Source organism: Astatotilapia calliptera, chromosome 2 (genome assembly GCF_900246225.1).
Source record: "Astatotilapia calliptera chromosome 2, fAstCal1.2, whole genome shotgun sequence".
Taxonomy (NCBI): Eukaryota; Metazoa; Chordata; class Actinopteri; order Cichliformes; family Cichlidae; genus Astatotilapia; species Astatotilapia calliptera.
The window spans coordinates 4,161,969-4,178,830 of NC_039303.1; the positions used below are offsets into that span (position 1 = coordinate 4,161,969).

General features: G+C 39.1%; 1 protein-coding gene across 2 annotated transcripts in view; it reads right to left on the reverse strand.

Moving 5' to 3' along the window:
- The window catches only part of slit3 (slit homolog 3 (Drosophila)), a 244,250-nt gene that overhangs the window by 46,230 nt on the left and 181,158 nt on the right, over positions 1 to 16,862 (reverse strand). For both annotated transcript variants that reach the window (XM_026182115.1, XM_026182123.1), the window contains 8 exons: positions 16,694 to 16,857; positions 15,581 to 15,725; positions 12,695 to 12,766; positions 11,807 to 11,878; positions 10,460 to 10,531; positions 7,407 to 7,550; positions 6,204 to 6,367; positions 2,094 to 2,244 (listed from right to left, as the gene is read on the reverse strand). In XM_026182115.1, coding sequence (XP_026037900.1) covers positions 2,094 to 2,244; positions 6,204 to 6,367; positions 7,407 to 7,550; positions 10,460 to 10,531; positions 11,807 to 11,878; positions 12,695 to 12,766; positions 15,581 to 15,725; positions 16,694 to 16,857 — 984 coding nt within the window. The remainder of the gene's footprint in view (positions 1 to 2,093; positions 2,245 to 6,203; positions 6,368 to 7,406; positions 7,551 to 10,459; positions 10,532 to 11,806; positions 11,879 to 12,694; positions 12,767 to 15,580; positions 15,726 to 16,693; positions 16,858 to 16,862) is intronic.

Genomic DNA, 16,862 nt, shown 5'->3' on the forward strand with positions numbered 1-16,862 from the left:
CTATTTTTTCCCTGACAATCTCTATTAAATTACTTAACCTTTCTCTCTGAAGAGATAGTGCAAGCATACAACCTTCATATCATCACTTTTTTTCCTTTTTTAAAAAAAATCGGGAGTAGGTTGAAGCAAATGTTTCCTTTTTTTCCTGGTTAGTGAAAAATATAATGATATGCTGATCCAAGTTCTTTTTTTCCATTAAGCTAGCAGTACTTTTCATACTGTAATAGCCTACTGGGACATGGTGGTAGGGCTGGGCCATATCATACCGTTCACGGTAATCCCAGTATAATGTTCGGCAACAATAAGAAAATGAAATATCGCAATAGAATATGGGTAAAACGCGCATGCGCAGTGCTTGAAATTGCTAGATGATGATGTGTTTCCCTCTTTATGCACTGAAGCTGGCACGTTCCCTGAGTTTTTCCAGCAAGATGGTGCACCACCACATTATGGGTGCCAGGTCCAAGCATTCCTAGATGAACAGTTTCCTGGAAAGTGGATTGGTCATCGTGGGCCAGTTGAAAGGCCCCCAAGGTCTCCCGATCTGACCCCCTTAGACTTTTATCTTTGGGGTCATCTGAAGGCAATTGTCTATGGTGTGAAGATGTGAGATGTGCAGCACCTGAAACTACGGATGCTGGATGCCTGTGCTGGCATTTCTCCTGCGGTGTTGCTATCAGTGTGTGAAGAGTGGGAGAAGAGGGTTGCATTGACAATCCAACACAATGGGCAGCACACTGAACACATTTTATAAGTGGTCAGAAACGTGTAAATAACTCATGAAAGAATAAAGTTACGTTGAAACCAAGCACACCATTGTTGTTCTTGTGACATTACCAATAAGTTTGATGTGTCACATGGCCCTCTTCCTATTGAAAAAACAAAAGTTATATCCAAGATGGCCGACTTCTAAATGGCCACCATGGTCACCACCCATCTTGAGGAGTTTGCCCCCTCACATATACTAATGTGCCACAAACAGGACTTTAATATCACCAACCATTCCCATATTATTATGGTGTATCCATATAAATGGCCCACCCTGTATTACCGTATTGTGTGTGTATAACCTCTTTTTAAGTTTTGTGGATATTATACATGGTTATGCTGAGGATATGTCGGCCAATTTCCACTGGAAATGCCTTTTGGTTAAACTGTCAGCGAGGAATTTGCATTTGCACTGTTAAATTTTTATATATCTTTAATGCACATAAAAAACAGCTGCTTGTTTAAGTGAAAATACATTGATGATTTTTTTGGGTTTTTTTGCACTAATAAAGTTGTGGAGTTGTGAAGTATTTTGTCTAGTGTCAATTATATCGTCAGTTATATCGTTATCGCAAATTTTCAAATGTATAACGTGATAAATATTTTTGGTGATATCACCCTGCTCTACATGGTGGCATATTGAAAAACCATGCATGAATCAAGGTAGATTTGGACCACGTTCCAAAAGCAGATCGTGATGTCTTGAAATGTGTTATTTAATTCAAAAAGTGAAAAAAAAAAAAACCTTTACTAATAAGAACCTGTCATTAGGAATTGCTTTAAAAAAAAAACACCTTTCTGGTAATTATTACAGATTAACAGTCTAACTGTTGTAAATGTTTTTGTCTGTGTTTTAAAACCCACATGAAATCATACAGATATTACAGTATTCCTGTAGCGTTATCTGTTACTCATTTTTTAAGCCAGAAAGTGAATGATCAATGGGACTATTCAGTATTCTAGTGTGAGACCCTTCACCAGACATGATGATGGCTCCTTTGGGACTTGGAGGGAGATGGAAAAGACTGCTGAGGAGCATTTTGGTCTGAGAGCTAAAAATCAAGTGACATTCATGATAGAGAGAAGCAGAGAGAGACAAAAAGGACATGCATATGTGAGTTTTTGTCTTTCCATCTACACAGGCCTTAAAAACATTACTACTATTTCATGGCACACGATTGCCATATGTATAAGTGGGTGTTTTAGTCCGTGCATATGCTTCTAAAAACATGAAAAGCTTCTTTGAGATTTTGTGGTACGCGTTTTGTTTTACTGTTTCAGCTTTTTGAAGAGCTTATATAAAACAGTAAGGCCAGCTGACTTACAGGTCTGCGGTGTGTTCAGGGATGTGTGGCGGTATTCGGGTCAACTTGAGATTGGAGCAGTCAACCACTGTGCCTTCACAGCGACACTTCTCTGGACATACCAGGTCCTGGAAACATTCCCCACTCAGACGGCTGCGATAGTCCTCCTGACCTGCGGATCAGAATTTAGGGTAGAAAAGAAGAAAAAAAATGTAACTAGGAATAACAATGAAGAGGAAGACAGAAGAAAAAACAGCTAGGAAGAGAAGGGATGGAAAAAAGGAGGTAAATTATGGCAATAGCGAATAGGCACAAAGGGAGGAAAAAAGAGGAAAAAAGTTCAATAAGACACCATGGACACAAGACTTCAAACTTATGTAAACATAATCCCATTTATATAATCATTTACATAATTTTATATTTAGAAAAACAAAAAGAAAATCAATATTTTTTGTTATTCTTCTCCCAGGCTATCTGGTTGAACTGTTTCCTAAGAAGTTTCATTGTTGGTAAAATTCTAGGACGGTCACAATTCAGTCAGAATGAGCAACACCAAAACAAAACTAGTCCATCTACTTAAAACAGCAGGCTGCAGTTGCTGCTACAGCTCTGTACTGCAAGCAGGCACGGGGCTGATTCAGGGAGCAGTAATTCTGCATGGCCGCTGCTCTAAATCAAGTTAACGAACAGATATCCAGGTGGGTTTATGGAATCACCTTGTAGATAAATGTGGTTTAACCCCGGATGTTTTTGTTTAACAAGGTGAGCCAGAGACCACTTCTGTTATTTAGATATAATATGAGCAGATATTATTTATGACTGCGAGTGCCTGTAGAATAGACCCGGTTTGCATCATGCAGCACGTGCGTTCATGCATCACATACTGTACTCTCATTATAGTTCACGCCGTTATCATTATCTTTTTTTCTTCCTCCTGTTCTCTCTTTGTTTATCCATCTGCTCTCTGTCAATGTAATCTTTCCTTCATTTTACTACTCTTCATTCTTGCATTGGCACAAAGTATTCGCTGCCTCCAGTCTGTTTTCATGACTCATTTGCTCATTGTTAAACAACTAAGACCACCTATTGAAGGTTTTCTTTTCTTTTTTCTGCAAATGATCAGTGCCCTTCAAGTGATGTCTATCTTTTGAGAGACATGGCTAGCTTCTTTCAATGGAAAAAATATTTTGCAATATTGTCTCTGGGCTGTCTCTAACCTTGTTGGTTAAGTTGGGTAAGCTGACAGAGAGCAAAGAGCATGGGAAAGTTCGGATGAAAGGGAAAGAGAATAATAAAGGGGAATTAAGCAAAGACCGGAAGGTGGGTTTTTATCATCTTAATAATAGTAATGGCTGAATTTTTCTTAGCAGACACACGGGTGAGAGGTGTGTAGGGCTAGAGAGGTGATGGAATATTTGTGCAATCATGTGGCTTTGGAATAATTGGAATAATTGGGAAAACTTCACATGGACGTCCTCCTCAAGTTAGAGACAGAACATGTAAAGTCTGAGATACTTTTGTTGTAGAGCGCACACACAAATACATATCAGATAAAGTACATATCTGGCTGATGGCAGTCGAGAAAGTTTAATGGTAAAAATTCAAGTATTATATATGTTTTTTTATCTTGCATTAAATTTTTAATAAGGTTGTAAATACTTGCTGCTATCCAACTTAAGAGAGAGCTGGATAAGCTGGAAAAAGGGACTAGTTCTTTTCTACTCAACTTGAGTTGTGTACTGGAAAGAGAAACCAGTGTTGTTTCTACATACTGAGAGACAAAAAAAATCTTGTCTGCAGCATCAGTTTTGTTTCCACATTCCAACCCAAAATCATAGAAACACATCAAAGCTGGCAGAACAAACAAAAACCAGAGGAAAATGGGGCTATCTAAGGAGCACATGAATGCACAATAAGCCATGCTAACCACTGAAACACTGACATGCGATCGGAGAATCTAAATGTGAAGAAAACAAGCATTCATTGTAATGTGCTTTGAAGCATTACAAGGAGATGTTTCCAGAGCACAATGACAAAAGTAGGAGCATCTGTTTAAATGCAATTTTAGAGTTCAAATTTATGCTTGCAGTTTTGCAATCAAGGTGAACTGCGAAATGTGGATGTTTCTCAATTCACTTAAATGTACCCTGTGGAGTTTTTGAGCCGGAGTGTCACCATAAAGATTTTATTTAAAAATGTGTCTACTTCTGGTTTGTGTTGTGCAAGTGCACAGTATCACGAGTACACATGGGTGCACACTGGCAATTTAGTTCAGACCTACTGACCAATTAAGTTTTGGAGCAGGCAAAACAATAAAAGACAAAAAGAAGAAAAAGACCGAGAATAAATTGAAAGCTACATACAAACAGATAATACTTGGAAATAAACACCCACTTGAATTGTGTTGGTTTACAAGAAAACTCCACAGGGCATCACAATGAGATAAGCAAGAGAAAACTAGTAGGTGTTGATAGTCAGCCCTGATTGTATTTTAATGTCAAATGTCAGTTTATGACTCATTTATTTCAACCACAGTCATACTCACATATTACAAGCCCTACAGATAAATGCAAACAAGGTTAAATGTTTGACCCAGTTTTTGCTCCAAGGTGTGTGATTGGCTGGGAGAGGCAGGTAGGTGTGTGCTAGGCGGTCCCTGGCGCTTGACGGAACCATGTGATGTTACAGTAGGCGGGGCCACATGGTTAGATCAAGCACAAGAGACAGCTGCACAAGAACCAATCAAAATGCAGGTCCACACAGGAGGAAGTTGGGGCAACAGAGAGCTGCACCAATCAGTCAGGGGGCAGGGTCCATACTGGACAGGAGAGGCAACAGACAGCCGCAGATCCACACAGGGAGGGTGGCAGGATCAGAGCACTGCCCACCAATAGCAAGAATATCCACAAAGGTCCAGAGAGGAAGAGGAGATGCAGGGAGAGGCATGGGACTGCAGAGAGGAAGGGCCAAAGCAAAGACGACAGCCATAACCAAGTTTAGGGGAATTTGTAATCTGGTTATCTTGATTATTATCTACCTCAATGGGCAGAGCACAAACATTAAGAGATTGAATACCACTGAGATATTAAGCTAAAAATATAGGATGTGTGCCCACGCCACCACAAGCACTTTGGATAAAACCTCTTGCCATTTAATGGTATTGGTTATGCTGTTAATGGTGTGTCCATTTGATCCTGGGAACACACCATTTCACAGAGCAGAAGGGGTGACTATGTTATGTCAAAAAATATCCACTCTTCCAGGCAGACTTTTTATGGCACATTGACAGATGCTGTGATGGTTGCAGTAAAAACAATCATTCTGGTGCTTAAAAAGTTGCTTTTGATCAACTTTTTCAGCTCTTCTGCAAATTTGAGGTTTTAGATATAAAACAAAGCATTAATAATAGGGTGTCGCCCTTGATAACAAGACGCTGGTCTGCTAGAAAAAGCAAAGGAGATTCTCACTACAGTGTGTATGCTTTACTTATACTGTCTAAATTGGTGATTTGCCTAAAACCAGTTTGACACAACAGAGCTTCAAGGATTATAATTTTCCAGTACTAGTATTTATGACAGGAACAAACAGTGTGGAAAAAGCCACTACAGATAAGCAGTTTTGATGTTTAGTGTAGCCACACACAGCTAGATAGACACACACACATAATTTCGTTCACACAAGTGAGCAATCACAGTCTGTGGATAGTCCCTGCTGAGTTAGTTATTGTGCTGCGTCATACTGAATTGGTCTGTGTTGTAATTAGTGAAACCCATGGCTCCTATCAAAGGAAATAAGAGCAAGACAACACTACCACAGAGACAAGAACTGTGGGTGTGTGTCTGTTTAGTAGTTGTTTTCGGTTTTTATTTATGCACTTTTAATACTTCATATATTTGTAATGCTTCAATTGTGAAATGTGACATTTCAAGTATAACCTGATTGATTTACATCTGTTTTTCAGGCATGCTTACCTGCATTTTTTCTTTAGCTGTGTGCTCTGCTTGGATAGATTCTCTTTACATATATACAACTAAAATCTGGGGGAATCCATAGCTAGGTTTGCAAAACAATTTTGTGTATACATTTTGGATACATGATTGGCTTGTATATCAGTGTAAAGTCATCTCCTACCTGTGCACCTGAACTTCTTTCCCTTCACCTGGCTTATTCGTTTGTTAGCCAGCCTTCTGGGGTGGCTGCAGCGTGCTCCGCTTGTCTCAATTGGGTTGTCAAACAGGTAGTCTGCCAGCCACTTCAGGTGACAGTCACACATAAAGGGATTCTGGGCCAGATGACTGAAAAAGAAAAAGGACCAAGGACAGAGTGGAAGCTTGATTTGTAGAAAAAAGAATCTCAAGCTTACTACAGTTGCCTGAGATTTCGGGTTTGGATAAATATACTGAATACTGTCTTCTACAGAAAAATTACAATTCAACTCATCATTTGTTGCATTTCTTTTCCCATCCAAAGGCACATGTTTTCCAAGAGAGCTACTCTTGCATTAAGTGAGTTATTTTACGTTTCAAGCAGCTGAGAGCGTTATGAGAAGAATTTTATAGCTATCATTAACACTAATAACTTTCATTAATTAACCAACAGAAGACCATAGATACTTAATGAAGGCCCAGTTTTCTAAATAGATTTTTTTCAATTATCATCTCTATACATCTTTTCGTTCAGTCACAGTAGGGGAAACAGTGGTTGGAGATCATAGAACGACCAAAGTTATCAGCAATCGTGTGCTGATAACAGGAAACAATTGCAAGTAGTTGCAGCAGTTTCCTGAATACGAACAAATTCAGTGCAATCAGCAGACAACTGTCGATTCTTTCTAGTCAAGTAGGTTACTGCCCTGTTTTTACTTTTGCGGTGTCAACTAACCGGTGAAAATGTTATTCTTAAGTCTAAACTGATATTAGATGAGAAACGACAGATGTTGCAGTAAAAACCTTTGGTGAAAAAGCGGCTGGCTATTTCAGAAGCCCAGTGTACTGAGAATGTATTTCTGATGTAAAAATGAAAAATCACATATCAAAACACTTGCCAGCGTATCAGTCCAATCTAGGTGCAGCAATTTCCAGCAACTTTCGCCAGCTATTCCTCTGGGATCTTAAGGCATTCCCAGGGCTGAAGGGACATATAATCCCTCCTGTATAATCTGCATCGGCCCTGCTGTCTCCTCCATCTGAACATGCATGGAATATCTCACTAGTAAGGCATCTAAGCAGTCTATTGTCAATTCATTTATGTCAGCATATTAATTATTGATTCAACTGATAGCAGCAGCTCTATTTAAGACACCAAAATGATGTAAAACAACATATATGAACTTACAGAGTCTTGATAGAGCGCAGAGGGGTGAACAGTCCTTTACTGATGGTTTGCAGCTTGTTGTCATATAATGACAGGAGATTGAGGTTCTGTAGGTCTTGAAAGGTGTTGACTCTCAAACAGTTAATTTTGTTGGCATTGAGCAATCTGAAATGCAAAGAAGAGCCATTAACATTTGCTATTCATCTGCCTCTGTTTTGTTTATTTGGCGGTATTATCTGTGCTCAAGACAAACAAAAGATAAACGCACACATCGATAATGAGAATTCATTTTTCTCAGATGCATCTCAAATGCAAAACCACTATTTTCCTCTCCTGTCATCTACTCACTATTTCATCCTCTGTCCCTTACCAAACTCACCCCTCCCTTCCCTACATACTCATGATTATACTTTTTCTGGATGTGACACATAAATTTGAAAATTGCAGTTTTATACTTTCTCTTCTGGAGCAGGAGGGGAATATCCACCGTTGGGTGTGTGAGTGTAATACCTTGTTTTGATGGGAGAGACAGATGGTGAAAGGAGGGAAAGGCAGGAGGAAGAATGGATACAGGGTGGTGGAAATAATGGAGTGAGACAGTGAAGGGACAGGTGAAAATTTAATTTGGACTGACACAGATATATATATTTAAGCGAACGTGGCTGACAAGCAAAATGGAGGAGAGAGGCAATGGGAAATGAGAAATGTGATAGAAGGATTAAGTAAATGACAGAAAAGTTTTCACCTCTACCTTCTCTCCATCTTGCTGTCTTTTCATATCTACACGTCATTAGCTGATATTTCCAAGTTGTCAGCTTTTCCCTGTATTTCCACCTTTCCTCTTTTCTTGCTTCGGGTCTGTCTCAGTCTCCACTTTTCCTCTTCTTTCACCCTCCCCACCTCTTGTCTTTTGTTACATTCTTTTTTCTCTGTCACACACTAAACAGTCTACTTTTTCCCTTTCTTTCCCTGACAGGTAACTAACTTGGTGCTTGGTAAGGCAGTTCATTCTCAAACCACTCTAACGAGTGCCTGTACTGGCACATCTAATTTATGCATATACACACACACATACACACTCGCAGGTGATACATGCACACGTGCTGCTCTGCGACATATCCACGCCTCATTAGGCGGCTCACAGGGGGAACTAATTACTTGAAACCGCACCAGTAAAACAAAGCAGCCCAGAGATTGTAAACAGACCAGTAGCTATATAAAGCAATAAACACATCTTTGCAGTCATAGGTTAACATGATGCTCTATTCTATTCAAGAGTGAAAGCTGAATGTAATTTATAATTATTACACTATGTGAGTGAATCTTGACAAACTGACTGCCTTCAGAGACATGAGAGGTTTTTGTGTCAGTGGTGAAATATTAAAAGGCATTTCTTCCATTCACCTGCTGAGTGAGTGCTAGAATGTTTCAATACGTGAGTATTAGCTAATCATTCAGTTTGTTATACACATGCACAACAATGGGACTGAATCATCCTGTAAATGGACAATGCATACATGCATGAAGAAATATAAGGAAATGCTCTTTCCAATTTGAGTTGTTCATTGATAACAGTGTCACATACTGGTTGACACAAAAAGCACAAATTTGATCTCCCAGTAGTTATTTCTGCTCTTCTAATATTTCCTGCATTTGTTCATATCTGTCTTCTTTCCAATGTCTACGTCAGTTTCACTCCTCATCCCGCCATCCATTAATTTATCTATCCATCCACATCTGCCCACCCCCTTTCCCTCTCTCTTTCTCTCTTACTATGCACCATGCATCCAAATGATCCACCTAAGCCTGTAAAAGGTGTTTGTGGGTTAGGCTCACTCGTCCTCATTCTCTTTGCTTCGCTTCACTTTACGATGGAAAAGCCCAGAACATTAGCTGTTTCTGCAGTGGACTGCGGCATTTCCGAGGACCATATGCCACATACAGTACTTATGTAGCTGTTATAGAATTTTTTACTGCATGTTGAACCAGCAGCTGCAGTTTGAATCTGTGCCCATGAGGAATTATTCAGAATTAATAGTTTCCCCCCTACAATACGTAAGATAACAAGAACTGTGGGAGATTACAGTTCGTATTGCAGCACACCAATTTATTTGTTTCATACTTAGCATTTTATACTGACATACACAGATAAATGACAGTTCAAAGGTTAATCGTGGAAGACAACATTCCATAGTAGCTGTTACTGCACAATAGTGAATAACATCGACCCATACCATTGGCCTTAGCTGTGATAATTGTCCAGAGGTGGATACGGACTGCTGATGCCAAATTAGTAAATCACCATAACCAGGGAAAATTAAGTACACTTCATATAAATGTAGTAATTTCTGCCTATTATGCTCCACTGAAACCAATTAATGCCAATTGGAATTGCAAAAAAAAAAAAAAAATGCAGTTCCACAGATGGCCACTTCAGAAGTATGTCAACCTGAAGTGACAAACTCTGGGACCAAAACACAGCAGTTCTCCTAAAGGCCACCTGATGCTGGCGTCAAGAGCACCAATACCTGCAGACTGCTGTGGTTTTATAATGCATCCTGGAGGTGTTCCAATAATGCTTACAGTTAGAAGCATTGCCTCTTTAATTGCCAGGTGTGCTAAACTCGCTGTAGCAAACTACTGCTGTATTCTAGGCCTGATAATTCAAATCACTGAACTGGACCCCTCATTCATGTTGGTGCATTTTGGAGTATTTTTAATTGAGTTGTCTTTTAAATTGACTGGCTGCACAGGGCTATAATGGACCTCCTTATTTATTTTTTTATAGTTTATTTGGCCAAATATTGTCATGTTTGGCTTCAAACAATAAAAAAAGAAAAGTAAAATCAGACATTTTACATGTTTACTGGTTGATATTTAGTAAAAGAAACTGAAGCTGTTTGAACATTTGGCTCAAACTGTATACAATGTTTCCTCAGTAGTTCATTCTTTATTGGGGTGTTATTATGATTTCGTATTTTTATTATTTTATATACTGCCCAGTGTATTTTTTGGATACCACACACATGCATCCAGCCACACACAGAACAACAGACCAGACAGACGATACTTACAGTAGCTGCAGGGAAACCAGTCCATCAAATATTCCCTTGGGCAGTTCGGTGATCTTATTGCCATATAGTACCCTGAAATGGACAAATTACATGACTTTAAAGCCTTGAGACTTATGTGATGTGAAGTCCGACGTGTGGCCTAATAAAATATTTTTATTGGTCCTCCAGAGTTTCCCTGCTGATTCTCTTATTTTGAGAACATTCTGGGAGTTTTGGTGATGCTACTGAAAGAAGATATCCTGTACACATTTCTGAGACACATCACCCTAAGTCCAATTTTTAAATAGCTTATATTTTTCACTGTGTTAATGTTGTTGATCAATGGAGAGCTATAGATTTTTGGTCTTTGTTTAAGTTAAGAATTGAAAAATTGTTTCAGCCAGTAACAGAAAAGAACACTTAGTCTACCTGAAAACATCTAAATAATAAAATCTGCAGATACACTCGATTCGCCAACTACTTGAAATGACACTGTAAACTAAAATACCCTCATTGTTATTATTGTATTTCTTAGCCTGACCCATCTTCCATTAAATTACAACTATTCAGCTCTCCAAAAGGCAAGAAAGACGCTCAGTGCATCTCCTAGGAATGAAAAAGTCATCATGTTCACTCAACTGGAAAAACTATTTTAGTTGGAAGAACTGAAATTGTGTTGCAATCAAAGACAAAAAGCTGTCTGTTTCCAGTGGAAACCATTTTTTAAAACTTCTGTCAGATGAAAACATGGACATCACAGTCACGTTGAAACTAAGGCTTTTCTCACTATGCATACTGCTTTTTACAATTGATCTCATTTATTAGTCAAAGACCGAAATTAGGTTTGAGATGTGCTTCCAGTTGCAGTTGCATAATTTAAGTCACTGGAACAGTTGTATGTGTTGTAACCTTGTGCTTGAGCAGGACTCCAGTGCAGAGGTTTAGCCTCCCAGTGACATTCCTGCGTATGTGTGTGTAAGTGCGTGTGCTTGTTTGTGCATATACATGTTCAGTCGTAACACCCAGTAGGGTTCACCTTGTCTGCCCCTTCTTGTCTGTCTCATTTTCATGCTCCAGATTGATTCAAATTAAACTGTCCTTCATGTTCTTATCACTTTCACCCTCAGAGACAGACACACACAGACATAGTGAGTGATCACAGACATGCACAATTGCACACACAACAACATATTCACAGATGCACGTACAGAACATACACACATTCGGCTGCACTGTGTTCCCCTTGTCAGCATCAACTGTGACAACATTTTTATTTGCTTAATGTCTGGAAATGCAATTACTTTTCTGTCTGGATGTGTGTTTGTGTACATGTCTGTGTCCGTTTACATGCACATGTGTCATACTTACAATGAGGTGAGTGAGCGAAGGCCACTGAAAGCATCGGCAGCAATGTCAGAAATCTGGTTCTTACTCAAGTCACTGGGGAGAAAGAGTGGGAGAGTGTGTGTGTGTGTGAGATTACTCTAATACACAGCAATGGGGTTCATTTTTGTGCGAATGTCCTAGAACTGTATGAAAAATGATTATGCGAGAGTACATCAGCAGAGGTCATGGCACGGGGACAAGAGTAAGAAAGAGGGGACTGAATATATAAGTAAATGAGGGCAAGCGAGAAAATGGAAGCAGTGACATGTTAAGTGCAGTTCATGTCAGTCAGTTTTGACTGTTGTAAGATATATTGTTAAACACTGCTGCTGAGGAGAGGTTAACACTGTGAGCAGGCGGGTGAATAACCTTGTAACCTTGCACGTGTTTAGCATTTTCGGGCATCTGCATGATAACAACTTTTCCACTATTAATCTTTATATCTGTATGACTGTGTACATAGTATATTAGTTATTAGTTATATTAGTTTCTGTCATAATTTGGTAAGATGATGGTTGAGGAAAAACCTCAATCATAGGTCCTTATAGTGAGGTATAATGATTCTGGTATTTCTTAATCTTACTTGAAAATCTAGTAGTGGGCTTTTTAAAGCTTTTTAAAGCCTTTGTGTACATATGCAATTTTTCAGTGGTTAATTGGCCTTTTTTATATCTATTTACAACACTTATACCATTCAGTCATGGCATAATAACACTAAGATTAGCAATCATAAAAAATATCTTAGAAAGTAGACATTTGTTTAGAATGTAGTTTGCCTAAAACTTGTTTAATATATTGAACATTATTATTTAATACTTGTGTGTATTTGCATGTGTTTAGATGTATGCAGGTCGTTCCAGACAGACTCACATCCTCTTGAGTTTCTTGTAGGCAGAAAAGGCTCCAGCAGGGACACTTTTAATCAAGTTCTGCTCCAGACGACTGTAGAGAGAGAGAGGAACAGAGACAGGAATAAAAATAGAGAAATGGAGAAGATATTTAAACTTTTTAATTACTGAAAAGATCATTTACGTCAACATAAAAAGAAACATTAAATTATGAATTTCCAATACATATATATCAACTGGACACAGTAAGCTCGTTTTTTCTACTTCCAAGGTTATAATAAAGTCCTGTTTAGCCGCCACCAAAGCCAAACGCAAGTGCACAAAAAGTTCAAAAGGTGGCTGTTCCAATCAACATCTACAAAATATTTCTGCAGGTGAGTCAGTGCTTTATAGCAGATGCGGGCCAAGGTCGCTCAGTGTGAAATGTTGTCTTGAGTTTTGCAGCTCAGCAGTAATGTGTTTACATAGAGTCATTCTGATGTGAGTGTAGAAGAAGAAAAAGGCTCTGATGAAAATCTGGACTACTGACAACAAAACTTGTACTTCTAATGAAATTAAGGCCAAAGGGGCAGTATGTAATGAGATATGATGAATGGGAACTGAAACATTAAAATGAATGTTAATAGGTTTTTCTACAAACAGACTGAAAATTTCTCAGCTTTTTCAAAAGGACCAAAGGGAACTCCATCATTTTTTCTGGAAGGCTGCAGACCTATTAGATCATACTGGTAGTAATACTCTATTATCACATAGGGAGCCATCAAAACTAGGCACACAGCCGACATTTGGGAAAATTTACTACAGTTTAGCTTCTGCTCTCCTGATGGTCAAGGAAACCCATTCAACTGTTCATGTATTCTTCATGTCTCCATGGTGTTGTGATGACAAGGAGGGAAAAATGAACACACAAAAAAAATTAATTACTGTTTTATTAAAATGAGTATTTAATAAAAAGTCACAGGAGTAAGATAGAAAATGAGTCAAAAAATTGTGGACAAAAGAGAGAAGACAAAAGGCGAAAGGGAAAATCATAGGAGAGGAGTGGGAAAGGAGGGCAATAAAAAGGAAATCAGAGGAGTGGAAAAGTGGAGACAACAGGGGAGAGGAGAGGGAAAATCAGGAGAAAAGAGGAGGATGCAGCGAGGTCCCAAGGCCATCCACAGGGTCAGCTGTCAGGATGATAAATGGAAACTAATCCACCCTTCTTCTTCTTCTTTTCATCCTTCTCTTCAGCCTCCCACCCAGTCATCCTCCTTACTTTAACTCACCATCCCACTCTTTCTTCCCTGATGGCAATTGTATCTGTGCATCATGTTTAAAATCACTGTTTTGAGCCACTGTAGTCAATTCAGAGTTCTAAATAACAAATTATAGTATGGACTCAAAGACTCATTTTATGTGGATAAACTTTATCTTAGTGTGCCAATTTGTGACCGCTGTGTTTTATGAAAACGGACGTTGTCCTGACTTTGAATGCAGCGCAGGTCTTACACTACAGATGCCTGTTTCTTGGCTTGTGTTGCCCTTTAGATTTCATCACTTCACTCCCTGGCAGCCAACAGCACTTTATTTCAACTCAGGGGTCAAAATAAATCAATGTATGGATACTGACAAAGACAATCTGCACACACAACAAGTTACAAATTACACGTAGGGGTAGCTAAACAAGCCTTAGACAAAGACACTTAGAGGCTCAATATCAAAGGATGTATTAAAAAAAGAGACATTTTAAAAAGCTATATAAAAAAATCTATAAGGTTAGGAGGCAATTAAACAACAACAGGAACAGGAGATGAGTTTGGCAGATTAGCCAGTGTGTTAACAATGGGCTGATTGTGCACGTATACAGAGATGTAGAAAAGAGCACAGACATTAACGTCTGTTGGAGTCAGATATTTGTTGAGGCAAACATGACAATAAAAATTATATTGGTTTTATATTTAACTTGAAAAGTTATGTTAAGATATTTAAAGTGTAGAGTTATACAATGACTCTAAAAGGATCCAGACATGTAGCAGTGATCCTTGGCACTGCCATTCAGAAGGATGACTTTGTCTCCATTAAAGGAATGACAATACATCATCCTATTATACTCTATTGTTTCGTGCTGCAGCAGCAACATTCATTATCACAGATCCAATGCTAATGCTGTGCATGTGTGTGTGTGCGTGTATGTCTGTCTGTGTGTGCATGCCCTGGAGATTTTATAAGGTGTTGTTGTACTTATGGCTCAATCCAAAAACATACCTGTATGTGTGTTTTTTGTTTTGTTTTTTTCAAAGTACAGACTTTATTTGTGCAAACAAAACTACTGTGTCTGCATATGTGTGGGTTGGTGTGTGCGTGACTTTGTGAGAATCTATTACTTATGCTGGGGAGGTATAACGGTATTGGTGTGCAGTTGCGGGCAAGAATTGCTCCTTTACTCACAGAGCAATCAACCAGCTGTCCTCTGTGCAAACAAACAGGGTACAGCGATCAATACGGATATCAAACACGTCCCCCTGTGGCGCGTGTGTGTGTTTAAATCGGTGTGTAAAAGAAAGGAAGAGCGTGAGAGAAAGACGAGGAAAAGTGTGGAGCTTAGGTGTAGTCTAAAACAAACTATCACAGCAAAACTCACAATGTGCCACAGCTGGGGATAGATTGGAGGCCTAATTTATCGTTTTATATCTTATAATGCTCAAAAGAGTTGGTGTAAACTTTTACACGTACGTAAACATGACCAAATCACTGGTATGTGGCTAGAATGCAATTTCCAAAACACCCAGTAAAAGTGTAGAAATATTGAGACATATACATACATGTCCAGGAAACGCACGTTATCCCCATCTGCAATAGAATGAACCCACGATACAAGACACATATACATATGAATTTGCAGAATTAGCAAGTAAAGCAGTCTTACATCTCCACAATGCCTTCAGGGAGGTTTACTGGAATTTCAGTAAGGCCTTTACGACGACAGTCCACTATGTTGTTGTTACAGCTGCAGCTGGGTGGGCAAACGGTTACCTGAGGAGCACAAGTCCTGGACTCGGTCTGGGCTGGACCTGTAGAAAGCAATATACAGATATGAGATTGGTTTCTTTATTTTTTGTTTTTTTAATTTGCAATTACAATCAGCCAAATATGAGGATGAAAAAAAGCTGATGCTGTTGTTTGGTTTCTAAAGCAACTGCACTACATTCTTCACAAGATGCTATCTTTTGAGATGAAACGGGATTATTCGCTAAACATTACCTGGCCAAGATATGCCTACCTAATATCGCTAGAGTAAGCAGGAATACAGGATAGACATACAGAGAAGAGAAAGGGAAAGCAGGTAAATGGTGAAAAGTGGAAAGATGGGATAAAAATAGTGAACAAATAAAAAAAGAGAAAGAGCGGTCTCTTATTGACAGTAAGTGAGGAGAATGGAGAAAAGTGCAATGAGAGGTGCTTTTCTGTGTAGCTTGTAGGCAGAAAAAAATGAGACTTAAGGCTAATAAAGAGAGCGCAGCCTGGCAGTCTATTAGCGCAGAAAGCTGAATCAGAAGCCTGTAAACATTGCCTGTGCTATCTGCAGCTGATAACACTACTGCTCTTACTGTGGCTTTTTAGCTGATTACACGCTCTACATGCTGTAATTCTGTCAGTGTAATAAACTCAATGCTGAGCTGTCTGGAGACGATAACAACCCTGCGTATAATACCGCCTTTAGTTTTACTATATTCTCTATATTGTATACCTCAACAGCACAGAGTCAGCTGCCAACAGCTCTACAGTGAACACTGGCTCATTTCTAAATTATGTACTACCCATGCATCACTCTTCCTCAAAAATTCAGGTTAACTTCATGAGATGAATGCTATATTTATGCATCAGTATGATGTAACTGCAGCCGAGCAAAGAGAAGGACCCAAAAGTGTTTTATTTCAGTGTCAATGAAAATAGACTAACCACCATTAAAAATAGTGATATCAGAGTGTAAAGATCTGTCGCTGAAGCACTGTGTGTAAATTTGTTGTTGTCAACTCACCATTGCAGACAAAATCTTTCTTCTGCACATCTGGGACGTTGAGGCCCCTCATGTGGGCAGGGGCCATGCACTGGGTGAAGGGAGCCAAGCCCCGCCTGGCTCTGAGCCAATCAGAGAGCCAGGACAACTGACAGTCACAGTGGAGGTTGTTGGAGTGCAGACGGCTGAA